General features: G+C 37.6%; 2 protein-coding genes across 2 annotated transcripts; both read left to right on the top strand.

Moving 5' to 3' along the window:
• The first annotated feature begins 8,603 nt into the window (after window positions 1-8,603).
• Window positions 8,604-10,878, top strand: LOC103416414 (sugar transport protein 10-like). The gene is made up of 4 exons (XM_070816217.1): window positions 8,604-9,005; window positions 9,103-9,428; window positions 9,644-10,273; window positions 10,365-10,878. Exons 1-4 carry the CDS (start codon window positions 8,873-8,875, stop codon window positions 10,818-10,820), a joined length of 1,545 nt encoding a protein of 514 aa, XP_070672318.1. The 5' UTR covers window positions 8,604-8,872; the 3' UTR covers window positions 10,821-10,878.
• A 3,447-nt stretch (window positions 10,879-14,325) lies between these two features.
• On the top strand, window positions 14,326-16,767 carry LOC103431799 (uncharacterized). The gene is made up of 3 exons (XM_029096333.2): window positions 14,326-14,476; window positions 15,062-15,227; window positions 16,310-16,767. The coding sequence occupies exons 1-3, from the start codon at window positions 14,419-14,421 to the stop codon at window positions 16,563-16,565; spliced, it is 480 nt and encodes a 159-aa protein (XP_028952166.1). The 5' UTR covers window positions 14,326-14,418; the 3' UTR covers window positions 16,566-16,767.
• Window positions 16,768-17,828: the final 1,061 nt, after the last annotated feature.

Raw genomic sequence — 17,828 nt, 5'->3', positions numbered from 1 at the left:
AGGAATCATTCTTCAACTAGGAATCCTTCTTCAACTAGGAATCCATTGTTGACTAGGATTTCATCTTCAATTAAGCACTTTCCTACTTCAATTAGGAAACTTTGCATCTTCAATTCTTCAACTTTGAAACACATTCCTAGCTTCTTCAATCCTTCAAATTCGTCCATTCTTTGTGCTCCACATGCATGAGCTCCATTCTAGCTCAATTTTGCTCCAAAATGCTCCAATTTGCATCTTTTTGCTTACTTTATCCTTAAAACATGAAAACACATGAAAATAGCTTAAAATACTAACTTAACTAAGAAAACACAAGAAGAAGTGCATAAATATGCTCCTATCAATAAGGCGCATAAATATGCTCCTATCAATACCCATCAGTTTGTTTCAAACGAACGGTACTCTGATTTGGAATGTGGCAGAGAATGAGAAATTCACAAGAAGAAGTGCATACCATCTAGCGTGGGCGTGTGGGGAGATAAGTGGTAATGAACCAAGTGGTTCAATAATGATCCTGAAAGTAAAGTTCTTATGGAAAGCATTGTGGCGAGCCCGTGTACCGGGGAAGGTTAAAATTTGTGTGTGGTGGTGTTGCATGGATGCTCCACCAACCAGGGATAATATTAGGAAAAGGAAGATGTATATGGAGACTACCTGTTTGTTTTGTGATGGGAGTGCTGAAACAATTGAACATTTGATGCTAGATATGAGAAGCAGGGAGGATCGACAAAAGCATATTATTAACAATATGGAAAAATAGACTATATCCATTGCAGGAGATTTAAGAAACAAGAAAGCAATGAAGAAAGTAAAGAGAGAAAGCTGAGGAAAATATACTGATTGTATTGAATGTATGAAAAACTCAAGAGAATTACAAAGAGTATCAACTTATATAGTAGTAGTGTCTTAGCTTACACACTAGCAATTATTCTAACTGTCTAAAACAGTTGCAGTACCATATTTCAACAAACCATGCTGAGCTGACAATCTTAACAAACTATGTTGAGTTAGCAATCTTAGCAAACTATACTGAGTTGGCATTTGGTCAATGATAGTCAACATGCCCCCTCAATCTTAACTGGGATTTCCCAGCTTAAGATTGTAGCAGTGCAGAAGAAATGAGGGACTGTGTAAGCCTTTGGTTAACACATCTGCTATTTGTTCTTCAGTAGGTACATAGAGCACTTCCAAATCACTCTTTTAGACTCGTTCCCTTACAAAGTGATAGTCTATGTCTAAATGTTTTATCCTTGACTGAAAAATGGGATTAGCACTCAATGATATGGCTGACATATTATCACAATGTATGATGGGTGGATAAGGAACATGAAATTTTACATCTCTCAAAATCTGTCTCACCCAAGCAATATCAGTTGCAGTGTGTGCAAGAGCTTTATACTCTGCTTCAGTTGAACTCCTTAAGATTGAGGACTGTTTCTTTGATTGCCAAGACATAGGATTGTTCCCAATAAAAACAACATATCCTGTCACAGATCTTCTAGTGTTCAAGTTAACAGCCCAGTCTAAATATGAAAATGCTGCCAAGTTGGATTCTGACTTTGCTGAATGCACTATACCATAATTTATTGTTCTTTGAAGATATCTCAGGATCCTCTTCACTACCCCCAAAATGTAAATATGTTGGTGTTGTCATGAATTGGCAAACTGAATTGACAGCAAAAATAATATCAGGCCTAGTGAAGGTCAGATATTGCAGTGATCCTACAATACTCATGTACATACTTGGATCTGTGATCATTGTCCCTTTTGAGGCAAGTAATTGGTTGTGAGGTTTGCAAGGTGTTGTAGATGATTTACAAGAGTCCATGTCTACTTTATGAATCAAATCCCTAACATACTTTGCTTGATTATCAAAGAAGTCACCACCAGAAAGTATGTAAGCTTCCCCAAATCTTTCAAGTCTAAAACTGTAGCTAGTTCTTCAATGGTTTTTTGAATTTTTATAGAATTGATCCAGTGAGAATTATATCATCTATATATAAAAGTAGTATGATAGTCTCCTCATCTTCTGTCTTTATGAATAAACTGGAATATGAGAGTGATGCAGAAAACCCCATAACTAGAAGATAGCTTATCAATTTCGACCAAGCCCTTGGAGCTTGTTTTAGACCATAAAGTGATTTTAATAATTTGCATACATGTGTTGGATAAGAACTGTCAATAAATCTCTGAAGTTACCCCCTCTTGCAAATCTCCATGCAAAAATGCATTCTTTCTGTCATATTCCTTCTACATTGCACTTTGCCATTGAGGAATTGATACAGCTTTCCTAAAACATGAAGGCTCAGTTACATCTGTAATCTTTGAGATAAATGAATATCCTCCATGAAATGAATCATCATCACTTAATTGTAGTGTTTGAAGCTCAGGAAAAGTAGCTAGGTAAGCAACATAATGTTTCCTCTCCATTACACCACTTCTTAGTCTTGTCACCATTGGATGAACTGATGTAACAATTTGATTCTCCATAGATCCTTTAGATAAAGAATGAAATACTTGTGAAATAGGTGGAAGAATTACCTCAAGTTGAGAGCTTTGATGGATAGGGAACAAAGGTGATTGAGATGTAGCTTGTGTACCAGAGTGATGGTGATGATGATGGGGACTTTGATTTGCAGAATCAGAATTCACTAAATTCATAGAGTTGCTAGTTGCAGAGATTGATTCGTTTTGTTGTGAGAAAATAGGACTTGTACTACTAGAATATAATGTATATGTCGTTGATTTTTGTGTTTAGTTTATTTGGTTATACTGCAATTGGTTTTGTTTGGACCAGTTAAGTTTTATTGTTCCTTTATTACTAAAAATGTCTTATATGTTCCTAAGATTACTGTGAATTTACTCTCTGTTAAGAAGTTATGCAAGGATAATGGTTGTTGGTTTATATGTGATGATGTGGTAATATTTTTATGCAGAACAAGGCAACAAAGGTGATATTGTACCAAGGAAAGAGTGATGGTGGGGATCTGTTCACTATACCAGTCCATGTTTTCAATAATTCTTTTGCTGCAAGGTTGAATAAGTGTGCTGCTTTTCTTGGAAAGAAGGTTCAAATTTCAGTATGGCATAGAAGGTTGGGACATCCTGCAGAAGATATCTTGGAACTTATGTTCAAGAGTTCACATATTTTAGTTAGTACAAATTCTTGTCCTTCTCTTTGTCTATCTTGTATTCATGGAAAAATAAGTAAACAATCTTTCACTGTAAAGCAAGTTAGGGCTACACCATTGGGTCTATCTCCAAAATTGTCAATAGAAGGATATAGATACTATATAAGCTTTGTAGATGAATTTTCACGTTTTTTTGTCGATTTTTCCAATGAATAGTAAATCATAGGCATTTCAAATATTTGTCAAGTTTCATGCTTTTGTTTTAAATCAGTTCAATGTGTCTATCAAATGCTTACAAACTGATGGGAGAGGAGAATACATGAGTAAATTGTTTACTAGTTTTCTTGAGAATAAAGGAATTGTTCACATGGTGTCCATATACTCCTCAACATAATGGACTTCCTGAAAGAAAGCATAGGCATGTGGTTAAGACTGCAATAACTTTGATGTCTGATGCAAATTTGAATTCAACATTTTGGTATCATGCATGCTCATATGTTGCATTTTTAATTAATAGAATGCCATGTAGAACTCTGCAAATGAAGTCACCATATCAAGTCTTGTTTGGTCATACTCCAGAAGTACACCATTTAAGAGTATTTGAATAGCTACATATCCATTTTTAAGGCCCTATAATGAGAACAAGTTGCAGTAAAGGTTAGCTCAATGTGTGTTTCTTGGTTATGTAATGTGGTATAAAGGTGTAGTGTGCTATAATATGCATACAATAGTTGATACTGTCTAGACATGTTATACAAGATGAAGAAATATTTCCATGTAAATATAGAGTGTCTTCAATTGCTACAATTCAACAACAATCTTGTAAAGTTTCTCAGGTTCCAATTATGACTCAGCTGCCTTCAATTGGTTCTACAATCCAGAATATGGAATCATTATCAAACACCGAGAACAAATCACAGTATGTAGATTCAAGTTCCACAAGACAATTCAGTCATGATGTGTTAGGACACAATGACACAGTTTCTGCAACATGTACATTATATTTTAGTAGTACAAGTCAGGTGAGATCTACAAGTCCTATTTTCTCATAACAAAACGAATCAATCTCTGCAACTAGTAACTCTGTGAATTTAGTGAATTCTGATTCTGCAAATCAAAGTCTTCATCATCATCACCATCACTCTGATACACAAGCTACATCTCAATCACCTTTGTTCCCTATTCTTCAAAGCTCTTAACTTGAGGTAATTCTTCCACCTATTTCACCAGTATCTCATTCTTTATCTGAAAGATCTATAGAGAATCAAATTGTTACATCAGTTTATCCAATGGTGACAAGACTAAGAAGTGGTGCAATAGAGATGAAACATTATGCTGCTTACCTAGCTATTTTTCCTGAGCTTTAAACACTGCAATTAAGTGATGAGGATTCATTTCATGGAGGATATTCATTTATCTTAGAGATTACAGATGCAACTGAACCTTCATGCTTTAGGAAAACTGCATCAATTCCTCAATGGCAAAGTGCAATGCAAGAGGAATATGACTCACTTAGAGCTCAAGGTACATAGACCTTGGTTCCAGCTCCTGAAAATAGATCTTTTGTGGGTAGTATGTGGGTTTACAAGGTGAAAAAGAATCCAAATGGTGCTGTTTCAAGGTACAACGCTAGATTGGTTGCACAAGACTTATCTCAAGAACATAGGGTTGATTATACTAAGACTTAGTGTATCCAAACAAGGCTTCATAGACTATAATTTGGGTTCTATACCATATTAACAATATGGAAAAGATAGACTATAACCATTGTAGGAGATTTAAGAGACAAGAAAGCAATGAAGAAAGTAGACAGAGAAAGCTGAGGAAAATATATTGATTATATTGAATGTATGAAAAACTCAAGAGAATTACAGAGAGTATCAGCTTATATAGTTGCAGTGTCTTAGCTTACACGCTAACAACTATTCTAACTGTCTAAAATAGTTGCAGTACCATATTTCAACAAACCATGTTGAGCTGGCAATCTTAACAAACTATGCTGAGTTGGCAATCTTAGCAAACTATGCTGAGTTGGCGTTTGGTCAATGATAGTCAACACATATGATTGAATGGGTGGCTGCACTTGCGGGTTCTTTATCGAGATAGTTTTAATCTTGCATTGATAGTTTTAATCTTGCATTGATGTTAATTTGGGGTTTGTGGACAGAGAGCAACTCCTTACTTTGGTAAGGTAAAGCCCTAAATCCAATGGAGATTAATTGTACAATGCTAACTTGGTCACAAGAATATCACAAGTGGCATGAGATGAGTAAAACATCACTACTACATTTAACAATTTTCGCAATGAAGGACAATTCGTCATGTAAAGACAAATTTCGTGCATAAATGTCTAAGCGACGAAGATTTCATTGCACAATGTTTGTCGTGCAAAGGTCGTGAAAAATGACAATGCGTGACGAATAATCAAATTTCGTCGCGCAAAAAGCAAAGTGCGCAAACAAAACTCTTCTTCATAGCACAAAAGTTAGGGGGACTACATCACTTTGCCATGCAAAAAATAAAGCTACATAAGCCTTTCATCGCAAGACAACAAATGGGACGCAAGACCTTCGTTGGGTAAAACTTCGCGGGACGAATATTTTTCATCCTGTAAACATTAAAGCAACAATTAACATAAATAAATTGTTAAAATATTGTCGTTATAATTATTGCATGACAAAAAAATTTAGTTGTATTAGGTTTTGCGCGACGAAGTCTCCGTCACGCAAGGTTCAATTTTTTGTTTTTTTTTTTTTTTTGGGTTTTGGTTACATATTTTATTTTAAATAATAGTTACTTTTTTAATTAAATTGCAACTATAATAAATAGAGTAAAAAATAATGTATTTATATAATCAAAGAGAAATGTACGTACAAATCGAAAGTTTTTTCTTTTTTTTTTAACAAACGATATTATCTACAAAGAGACAAGGGGTAGGCTTAGCCTCACAATAGGCTAGCAATAATGTGGTTCAAATTTGCTTTTTTTTTTTTTTTTTGCGAGAATCGAACCTAAGACATCTCACTTACAAGTGAAAAGGAATACCACTAGATTGTAGTACTAAGTGGCTACAAACCGAAAGTTTTAAACTAAGAAAAAGGAAGTGATAATCTATTTGGTCCTTATATAAGGTGGGCTACAGGAACAGGTTGTGCATCAGGCTACTGGGCAGGGGTACTGGACGAACTCGGAGGTCGACGGGTCTTAGGACTGCTGCGGGTGGATGGGCTGGGTGGTTGACAAGTCTTAGGGCTGCTGTGGGTGGATAGGCTCAGAAGTGAAAGGGCTAACAACGACTGGTGGGAGACAGATGCTGAGGGCCTCAACAATAAGCGTGAGCTTACTACTCAGGTCGGCCACCTCATGGGTCAAAGTCGTGACCTGGCCTTGTGGCTGAGGCGATGATGAGGCCCTAGTGGCGTGTTGACGAGCATGGCCTATCCTCCGACAATACTTCCCTGGCCTCCATCCAATGGTCTGATCCAAGGTCTCAGTCAGGATCTGAAACCCCGCATCCTCGGGTGGATCCACGGACTCGATCGGAGTATTCAGGGGAGGCTGGAAGGCAGACTTCTGAAGCACAGATGGGCTATTCTCCACCATCGTCGCCTATGACAATAAGACTTAGATTGGTAATAATTAATATTAAATTAAATGTTATAATACTTGGAAGTGTAAGATACTAATTTAAAATTAACTTTTACTTACGTCCAGCTACTCAGTGAGCTCATCCATTTGGTGAACATAAACGTCCTTAAATGCATCTTTCTCGGGGAATTCTGAACCCCCCCTGAAACAAAAAAAGATCAAAACAATGTTAGTGTGGAAAAAAAAATTAATATTTGTCAGAAATTGGAAGTGCCAATATTAAACACTTTATTACTTGCCATCGCGCCTCCATCCTATAAGAGAATGGCCTCGAACTAGAATGGTGGAGAAAAGTCTTCTTATCCCGGTTGATCGTTCGCCTTTGCCTTTTTATGTTAACATAAAATGAACGTATTAGTATAATATTTAAAGAAAATAAAGCAAGAATTAACCAAATTTAATAATAATTTTTAAAACTTATAAATAATTAAGTAATAAATATATACATACGTACTAGACATGCGGGCTCCTGAAAATGGACGCAAAGCCAATCTCAATCATCCGCCCGGTCCTCCAACTCCAATGGGCAACCCTCCTCAAGAGCGACCTCCAGACCATCGAACAACTCAAAATGTTTGTGGAGGTCGCTCTTCCACTACTTGTACCGATCCGAGAATAACTTATTCAGGTAGTTGTCCATTGACTTGTTTATGTCGTCAAAATTGTAGTTTGTCTACAATTTAGCAAGTATTAAATTCAAATAATTAACAAATATTAAATTAAAAATAAAGTTAAATGTCGAAAACATTTTCTATCTAAGTAAGAGTTGTGAACTAAGTAGCCTAGGCTGGTGCCTATGAGAGTCTAGGCTGGTGCCTATGAGAGTCTAGACAAGTGCCTAGGGAGGGACTTTAGGACAATGGTTTTTACAAGTGTAGACAATGAGAAGTAAGAACTATGCTGACAATGAGAGTTTTTTCAATGTGCTGGGAACATGGCCCAGTAGATTAAGTGTCATAATTCAAGTGGTGGATAATTGAAAAAAAAAAAATTCCAACCACTTGTATTATGATGAGTTGAAAAGTTCTCATTAGCAAGTGGAAGAAAGAGGCAAGCAGGACTACACACAAGGGCTCGACATCACAGTTGGATGTGCCAGACTCGACATCAAAATTAAGTACGATTAAGTATTTCGTTAAAATATATAAATTATAAAATAAAACCAAATTTACAGTACTGCTTTTCATATACTACATGTCTGTTAGAGATTTTTCAGTGTGTCGAGAATATGGCTCAATACACTAAGTGTCATTATACAAGTCGTTCGATACTTCAAAAAAAAGTTTCCAACCACTTTTATTATGACACTTGGACAGGACCGTGTTTCTGAGACACTGAAAATTTTCTCACTAGCAAAGGGAAGAAAGAGGCAAGCAGGACTACACGCTAGGGCTCGACATCACAGTTGGATGTGTCGGACTCGACATCAAAATTAAGTACGATTAATTATGTTGTTAAGATATATAACTTAAAAAATAAATTCAAATTTAAAGTACGGCGTTTCATATGCTACATGTAAATGAGAGATTTTTCAAGGTGTCAGGAACACGACTCAGTATACCAAGTGTCATTATACAGGTGGTTCGATACTTGAAAAAGAAAAAGTTTCCAACCACTTTTATTATGACACTTGATGTCCATACAGTGTTCTTGACACACTAAAAAAGTTCTGCATGCCTGTTAAATTGTGTTGAGTTTTGACCCATATCCGTTCACATATAACAATCATCACACATTGCCAAATTTAGAGCTCTAGACAGCAAGATTAATGGTGTAATACCAAGAACTAGTATTATCTCAACCTAACCGAAACAAGAACTTTGCTATTATCCTCTTGTCCTAACATGTCCAACGATTCATGCCTAAATATGGCAGAACTAGCAAGGAGGTAAGGAGTTGCAGAAACTAGAAAATAAGATTAGGTCTAAGTTGTTGAAACTCTAGCCTGGTTTTGTTGCAGCTTCGAACCTTTATAAACTTCAAACATTTTCGGATTTGAGATACAAGTCAGCAACAAAGATCAAAAGATTTGTGAGATATCGGTTTAATATATTCAAACTACAAGGAGCTGTAAGACTCTAAAACTTTGTAAAGCGATGGCTGGAGGAGCATATATTGGCCGTGGAGGAGGGAGGAGCTATGAAGGAGGTGTCACCATCTTTGTGCTTTTCACTTGTGTGGCAGCTGCCATGGGTGGTCTCCTCTTCGGATATGATCTCGGGATCTCAGGTAATTAAATCTGTGATTGTCTCTATGTTTAAAAGAATTGAGGTCATCAAGAGAAACAAGTACTAATCGGGTTTTGAATTATCGCGCATATATGCAGGGGGTGTGACTTCAATGGAGTCGTTCTTGAGCAAGTTCTTCCCGTCTGTGTTCCACAAAATGAAGAATGAGACTGCTAATCAAAACCAGTACTGCAAATTTGACAGCCAACTCCTCACATTGTTCACGTCTTGCCTCTACCTTGCAGCCTTGGTGGCTTCCTTCTTCGCTTCAACGGTGACTAGGAAATTTGGCCGGAAAATATCCATGTTTGTGGCAGGCCTTGTTTTTCTTGTTGGCTCAATTCTAAATGGTATTGCCAATAACATTATCCTTCTAATCATTGGTCGTCTCTTGCTTGGTGTTGGAGTGGGATTTGCTAATCAGGTACATATATCTTCTATCTTTAACTACAGGTTGATTAAAACATACGATCCTTAAGGTAATAACGCATTTTAGACGACAGGTAATGTATCAATTACCACGTATACCTCATAATGTGGTCGGTCGATGTTGCATGAAAATATGATCTCTGTAGCATCCTTGAAACTTAGAGCTAGACCGGTAGCTAACTAGTTCAAAATTCTCGTCGTGATTTGCAGTCCGTTCCCATTTATCTAGCGGAAATGGCTCCAACAAAGATTAGAGGAGCATTGAACATGGGGTTCCAAATGGCCATCACCATTGGTATTCTAGTGGCAGGTCTTGTCAACTTTGGCACAGCCAAGATCAAAGGCGGATATGGCTGGAGAGTCTCTCTTGCTCTTGCAGCCGTCCCTTCCTTGATGATGACTCTCGCTGCAATCTTTCTTCCCGACACTCCAAATTCCATCCTAGAAAGAGGTAACCTCGATAAGGCCAGGAAAATGCTGAAAAAAATCCGTGGCACCGACAACGTTGATGAGGAGTTCCAAGACCTTCTTGATGCTACTGACGCTGCCCAAAAAGTGGAAAACCAATGGACCAACATCACAGAGCAGAGATATAGGCCTCAACTTGTCATTTGCATTCTCGTTCCATTCTTCCAGCAGCTCACCGGGATCAATGTGATCATGTTTTACGCACCAGTTCTTTTCATGACTTTGGGGTTTGGAGACGAAGCATCCCTAATGTCCGCAGTCATCACCGGCGGTGTTAACATGGTTGCTACCCTTGTGTCCATTCTCGCAGTCGATAAGTTCGGAAGAAGGGTGTTATTCCTTCAAGGTGGTGTGCAGATGCTCCTGTGCCAGGTACTTAAACACGATCAATTTAATAAAAAACAATTGTTTGCCTCCTTTAATTTGTAAAGGACATTACCAAACTTCCACACATGCATTGCAGGTTGCTGTTGGAGTGATGATAGGCATGAAATTTGGGCTTAGTGGAGTCGGATCCTTTACAAAAACTGAAGCCAATTGGATCTTGTTCTCGATCTGTGCATATGTAGCAGCATTTGCATGGTCTTGGGGTCCGTTGGGGTGGTTGGTGCCGAGCGAGATTTGCCCTCTGGAGATCCGATCAGCCGGACAAGCCATCAACGTCTCGGTGAACATGTTGTTCACTTTTATCATTGGTCAAGTCTTCCTCAGCATGCTTTGCCACTTAAAGTTTGGTCTCTTCTTCTTCTTTGGCGGTTTTGTGATCATTATGACCATCTTCATCGCCTTCTTCTTGCCCGAGACGAAGAATGTTCCGATTGAAGAGATGAATAGAGTTTGGAAAGCTCACTGGTTCTGGGGCAAGTACATCCCTGATGAGGCTGTCAATTATGGTAGGCAAGACAAAGTTGTAGATTGATGGAGCAAATCACAGTTGGATTTGTAAATAATCCAAGCATCTGGGTTCTGATATAACATCGAAAAGTCGACAAGGGAAAGAAACCAATCTCGATAGAGAGACAATTAGGGGATCGGGGGATGATATTTGTGAATCACTTTGTTTTGTCCTACTCATTTTCGAGTTGTAAGTCAATAAGAATACACGATTCTTCCTTCTCAAACACAAATTATACGTGCACGTAGATCAGATACAATCAATAATATTAATCATCAACTTTGCAACTAATATACCGCCTTTTTTACGTTCACGTGCTTTAAGAAACATGGTCTAGATTTGGAGTAATCTTCCATATAATCACCCATCTAGGTGGAGAAGAAAAGAAGCGAAAATTGGAGGAGGCTGGGTACTGATTCCTCAAAATACAACATGTACTCGGAGACAATCGAATGCAAGTACAGTACACTTAAGAAACTAAAAAGAAAAGGAGGAATTCGGGATCTCTGCAAATTCAAATGGAAGTGGAACTATGCAACTGGCATGGACTCCAAAAACGCATCCACATACTCTTGAAGCTTCGCTTTGGTAATTGCGCCTTCTCTCCGACTTTCTGGAACTTCCCTTCCGTTTGTGAAGAGAATCAAGGCCGGCAACCCATAAACTATATATTCTTCAATCAGTTTTGGGTTTGCATCATGATCTATCTTAGCAACGGTTAACCTTTCTTTGTATTCCTGAGCGCAACATATAAACTAATACTTAAGATAATTTCTTTAGTTTGGACAACAATCAAAGGCACATTGATATCCAAATCTTGAAAGATACGACTTGTCCTCCCTATCTCTTTATGACATTTCCAAACGTTGTTCCAAAATGACCCTACATATCAAAGACAATGACATCGCTTCTGTCTTTCTTTTCTGACAAGAAATCAAACATTGTATCTGGAAGCGAGACTAATAGGGTCTTATTGGTCAAAGACTTTCCAAAAGTGCTTCTAGCAGGGTTTGGCACAGAATAACTAAAAGCGCTTCTAGCCTAGCAGTGTTTAGCATAGAATATCTATAACTGCTTCTAGATTCTAAAAGCACTCTCGGTGCTTTCTGGAGTCTTCACAAATCACTTCCAATTGCTTTTTCAGGAAGCACTTGGATTTTTAATGAAAGTTTGTTGTGCTTCTAGTAGAAAAAGCGCATATGAGCACAAGTGTTTCCTCCGATAAGTTTTTACTCACGCTTAACAGTGCAGAGGACCGACCTCTAGCCTCCCGCTTAAACATTATTTCAGACAGTAGTCAAGTTGTCAAACTTCAAGTTCAAGTCTGAATCCTAAAAAACTAATGGGAAATCCAAAGGCTCCCAAACGAGCCATTCAATCGGCTCTACTTTGTGACAAAAAGACCGCACATGACTACACGTTCCAAAAAACTTGTTTGGTGGACATCAAACTAGCCACACACAAATTGTAATGAGTTGTTGTTGGTTCCATTTGTACAATAAAAAGGTGAAATGGTTTAGAAATCAAACCAAACATTCAATTGTGGTTTTGGATAAGATAGGCGTGATTCAGCTTGATTCGGTTTGACACAAAAAATATTATCAAACTAACTACCATTTAACATTTCGGTTTGGCTTTTGACCAATACCACTATTGAAACTAAACCAAACCAAGTCATTGTTAGTCAATTTGAGTTGGTTGGTTTAAGCCCCAATCCAACACATCAATAAAAGAAAAGTCTAACATTACAAAAGTTTTAATCTTTTAAACATCCACACATCATTCATATTCCAATTTGATCAAAACATTTTTCGGATTGAATTATTAAGTTTTTCGGAACTAATAAGAAAATTTATCAAATCAAATAAAACTATGTTTCAATTAATAAAAAAAATCTCATACTACCAAACAATTTATTAGTTACAAGCTCACAATCACATAAGCATAAAATACATACAAATCTCTAACTGTTCTATTCATTAATCTTATATTATTTTGAGACTTAAAATACATATGAATCTTCAAACAACTTATAATATGTTGACATGTTTAAATTTAATACTTGAATACATTTTCGGTTTAATTCGATTATATCATTTTTAAAAATATCAAAAGTAAAGCGGTTCAGTTTGATTTTTGAATTGTTTGACTTCTTTTAGTCAAAATCAAACCAAACCAACTAATATGGTTCAGATCAATCTGTTTGGTCAGTTTGATGGCCATGCCAAGTATTGGTCTTCCGCCGCTCGTTAAGAATGTTAAAGATTTATAAGATGATATGGTTTTGTACTAACTTATTTGGGAAGTGACTTGTGCAAAGCTTTTGTCTTCATATAACACCCAATAATAATTACTGTCTTCATATCCACACACTATTTTTTACTTTTCACATATCCCTTGTTAATTTTTGTCTATTGATCTGTTTCAATTGTACTAAATCATTCACTTGTACTCACTAAAAGAGAGCTTGAACCTATGTACTTGTGTAAACCCTTCACAATTAATGAGAACTCCTCTATTTCGTGGACGTAGCCAATATGGGTGAACCACGTACATCTGGTGTTTGCTTTCCTATCTCTATCCATTTATATACTTATCCACACTAATGACCGGAGCAATCTAGCGAAGATCACAAAAAGCGACCGTTTTCGCTACCTAGGATCTATCTTGCAAGAGAACGGAGAATTAGATGGAGATCTCAACCATAGAATACAAGCTGGATGGATGAAGTGTAAGAGTGCATCCGGCGTGTTGTGTGACCGTCGTAGGTCACTGAAGCTCAAGGGAAAATTTTATAGGACGGCAATAAGGCCAGCGATGTTGTATGGCACATAATGTTGGGCGGTGAAGCATCAACACGTACACAAAATGGGTGTAGCGGAGAAAACGATGCTTCGTGGGATGTGTGGGCACACGAGAAAGGATAAGATTGTGAATGAGGATATCCGAGGTAAAGTAGGAGTAGCCGAAGTTGAAGGAAAGATGAGAGAAAATCGGTTACGGTGGTTTGGACATGTGCAAAGAAGGCCTACTGACGCTCCGGTTCGAAGATGTGACTACGGAACAGAGGTTCGGGGTCGAAGGGGTAGAGGAAGACCTAGGAAAACTTTGGAAGAGACCCTAAGAAAAGACTTAGAGTACTTGGATCTAACAGAGGACATGACACAAAACCGAGCGTAATGGCGTTCTAGGATTCATATAGCCGACCCCACTTAGTGGGAAAAGGCTTTGTTGTTGTTGTTGTTGTTATTGATCTGTTTCAATTCATCTGATCCGACGGCCGAAAACCAATAAGGTGTGAGAGAAGTAAAAGAGGTGTGTAGATATCACATCCCTAATTACTTTATATCATTCGAATCGAATAAGGCAAGGGGATTCATTCAAATGGAAGACAAAAACAAACCACAACGAAGGGATTACATTAATAATAATGGGCCAAGACAAACAAAAAGAGGCAATTCCTTCCAGAGTCCAGGCCAACCCAGGCCAGCCCAGCCCATCCCAGATAATGCTGGGTGGGCTCATCAAAATTTCAGCAACCCAAATACAACCGCCATAAATAAAACTAAACAAATTAAAACAAAGGGGAAAGAGGCGAGACAGAGTCTTAAACCCTGGAGAGATGGAGATGGACAAGATGACAGACGACATGGCCTCTCCATCCAATTCTCAGAAAACTGGTATTTTTCTCCTCCTAACTGCTTGCTTTTCCAGACCCAGAATTTTTTTTCTTTCAATTTTCTTGGTTTTTATGTATTTTTTAATTTGGGTTATTATTTCATGATTTGCATATTCTTTTGATCGACTTTGAGGATTGTCATGTGATTGTTTTCTGTTAAAATTTAGTAAGATTTTTTTGTTAGTGCCAAGGTATAGAGCAAATTTTGAAGAAAAGGATATTTTTTTTTTATTTTTTTAACTTGATTAGCAGAGTCCTGGGGATGTTTTAATAGGTATTGTTCATGATGTGTTGAATGTAATGCATTGAGTTTGATATTGAATCAATGACTTTTATGAGATTGGTCTTGTATATTCGACATATGCAATGAAACTGTGCATCAAATCAAATTAATGATGTGTTGTGATAAGCTCGAAAACTTCCCAAATGGGTTTGTAATCTTGCAATTCAAATCATTCTTTTAGCTGTGCATTGCTTTTAGCCTCAGCTAACTGCTGTTTTATAGAATTGGAATCAGTGTAAGTGTAATAAGTCAAACTTTTAAAGTTGTTCATTTAACTGGTGTTGATATGTTGTGTATTTTCAGTTTCTGATGATGATGAAATCGACTACTCCGTCAAACCAGAGTTCTATGATTCAGATATTGATGACAAAGATGAGTTATGGGTTCAAAAGAAAAGGAAAGGTGGCACTTCTGATGCTGTGCTTAGTTGTCCATCTTGTTTCACCACGCTCTGCCTCGACTGTCAAAGGTATATACACTACATGAATGTCAGTACTTTTTTTTATTTTTTACAAGATTGTCGCGGATTGATTGGTAGTAGCATTCTTTTCTATCTATGAAAATATCTTTATGGCATGCCGTTTCCTTTTCTTGCTGTTATAGTTATGGGGAGGATTAATCGCTCTATCTATTTTACTCTTTAAATCTCTTTGTGTGGGTCTGAGTTTAGCATTGGTTGGAGCTCGGAGTTTTCTTTTTACAGCAGCATTCTCAATCTTGTTTGGGTGTTTTAGGCTATAAAAGCACTCGACATATGCAATATTAGGATCCCAGGCAAATTATGATTTAGGTCGAGACATTTGAAAAAGTGGACGCTAAGAGTGGGAAAGTATTAGGGATATAATTTGCACTCTTTTTAGGTTACCAAAGGAGAAGGGAAAGAAAAAGAAACTTGAACTCTCTCCCGCACTTCTGATTAGTTTGAACTTTGATCGTGGGAAGGAACTTTCATGGTCAATTGTATTGCCAATCAGCAGAAACCATGAAGACGGAGTAGCTTCACAGTTTAATTGGCTGTATTCTGTCCAGTCTAGCCACATTTTCGTAACCTGTCCAGTCAAGGTTTTGTTATTCAGATTTGAACTATTTAGATCAATTGTTGAAGTCTCACGGTTTAAAGGATGGAATTTCAACGGAAGCTAAGTTCTCCAATCTCTTTGAGAAAATTTGACACCTTTTACATTGTCAGACATAAACTGTTCTTGATTCCATTGTTAGTAGCCCTCCTGCTTTCAAGGGATTAGAAAAGTTCCAAGTCTTATGAAGATTAGTGACAAATTGCAAGTATTACATTGTTTTTCACTGTTATTAGGATGATTGAGGTTTGCTGCTTTAAAAGAATTATTATTTGTAGAATTGTTCTTTCTACCATTGAAGAGTAAACTAGAATAACCTAATAAGAAGACAGCAGAGAAACGAAACCGAGGTTTGAACAAAGGAAGTCTTTTAACAGTAGTAGAATGTAGTGGTTTTGGCTGGCAGTGGTTAGATTACTTTGGTGGATTTGGCAGTACTTCTTGAGGTGGCTTATCTGAGCTCGATTTCTTGCAGGCATGAAAAATATGTGACCCAGTACAGAGCAATTTTTGTTGAGAACTGCAAGATTGGAAGTGATCAAATAGTGCATCAAAAAGAAGCAAGACCTAGAAAGGGCAAAAGAGGGAGAGAATCTTCGGAGCATGAAGCAACTCCTGCAGGTAAGCAGACCGTCAAGCAAGTTTGCTGCTTAGTTTGCTCAACTGAGGTAGGTGTAATCGACGCAGAAGAAGTTTATCATTTCTTCAATGTTCTTCCAAGCGAGTCTTGACCTGCCAAGTTTCATTAATCCAGTAATGTAAGCTTTGATCTTCTTTTCCGGTTACATTGGAGCTTAGAAGGGATTGAATGCTTGACCTATACCCATCTTAATGTGTTCCCCACCGCTCTTGAACTTGACCTAACCCTGCGAGCTTATGCTGTGTATGTTTTCAACCAAACAAATAGACAAATAAAGCTGCTACTATTTACAAGTCTTTATTTCCATGGTGATCTTTGCTCTCAAATGACAATATGCATTTGGATTTTCACTCTCCTTTTTACTTCTCTTAATTTTAATCCTTGATTTTCGTTTGAGCTGGTTCATCCCACGGCCAGAAAGAAATAGTGGAGTGTGTAAGGTCGATCGGAATGAACCCGAGTTTCCTACAATATGTGATTTTCACAAAACTCCTTCAGGTTTCGATGTTGTTCATCCCTTGGGTAACGTTCTGTTGACACATGCGTGACATATTAAAACTCAGTCAAAATCTTTATATGTTTTCCTAGATAACATATTTTTTTACAAAATCTTTTCATGTTTTGTGCAAGTAGGAGTCGCGGTAGAGGGATGGTGGGCTGTAGGAATATTTCGAAGCATCCCAACAAAGGGACAAGTTTTATCAACTAATAAATTGTATTAAACAATAAACATTGCGTTGATTAGTGCATAAAACTTTCCGCAAACGAAATCATTGAATTCGGAACCATGATACCTTCAAAAAGAATTTATTTATTTATTAATTTTTTTTTTGAGAAATTGGGACATTCATTACCAGGGCAAAGATGTCAAGATTACATAGAAAGCTTGCACCGAGGCAAAACAACTAACTAGGCAGAAAATAATCCAAGCAGCACAGGGAGGTACAAGGAGGAAAGATCCTGCAACAAATGCTAAGGTGTCGCCCCCTGCACTGCCATTACAAAATTAAGGTGGACAAGGTAAACCATCATTGTTAAGGACATGAACCAACGAAGATGGAGGTCGGTCGACCCATGAAACATCGCACATCTCAGAAAATCTCGTCGACGCTAACAAGTTCGCCACCATATTGGCTGATCTTGGAATCCAAGACCAGCGACAGCCCTAGAAGGATTCCCCTAAGCGTTTGAATTTCGCCAAAGTAGGATAGGCCTCCCAGCTGCCATTCTCCAGCAAATCCCTTAAACACAAGATAGATTCGAGAGAGTCGGATTCCATAATAACCAATCTATGGCCCAAAGAGATACCTAGCTGACATCCATGAAGGAATGTCAAGGCTTCAACCTGAGCAAC

This window comes from Malus domestica, chromosome 16, assembly GCF_042453785.1.
Source record: "Malus domestica chromosome 16, GDT2T_hap1".
NCBI lineage: Eukaryota > Viridiplantae > Streptophyta > Magnoliopsida > Rosales > Rosaceae > Malus > Malus domestica.
The sequence above is the reverse complement of the archived record's forward strand: the minus strand, read 5'-3'. Positions and strand labels throughout refer to the sequence as shown.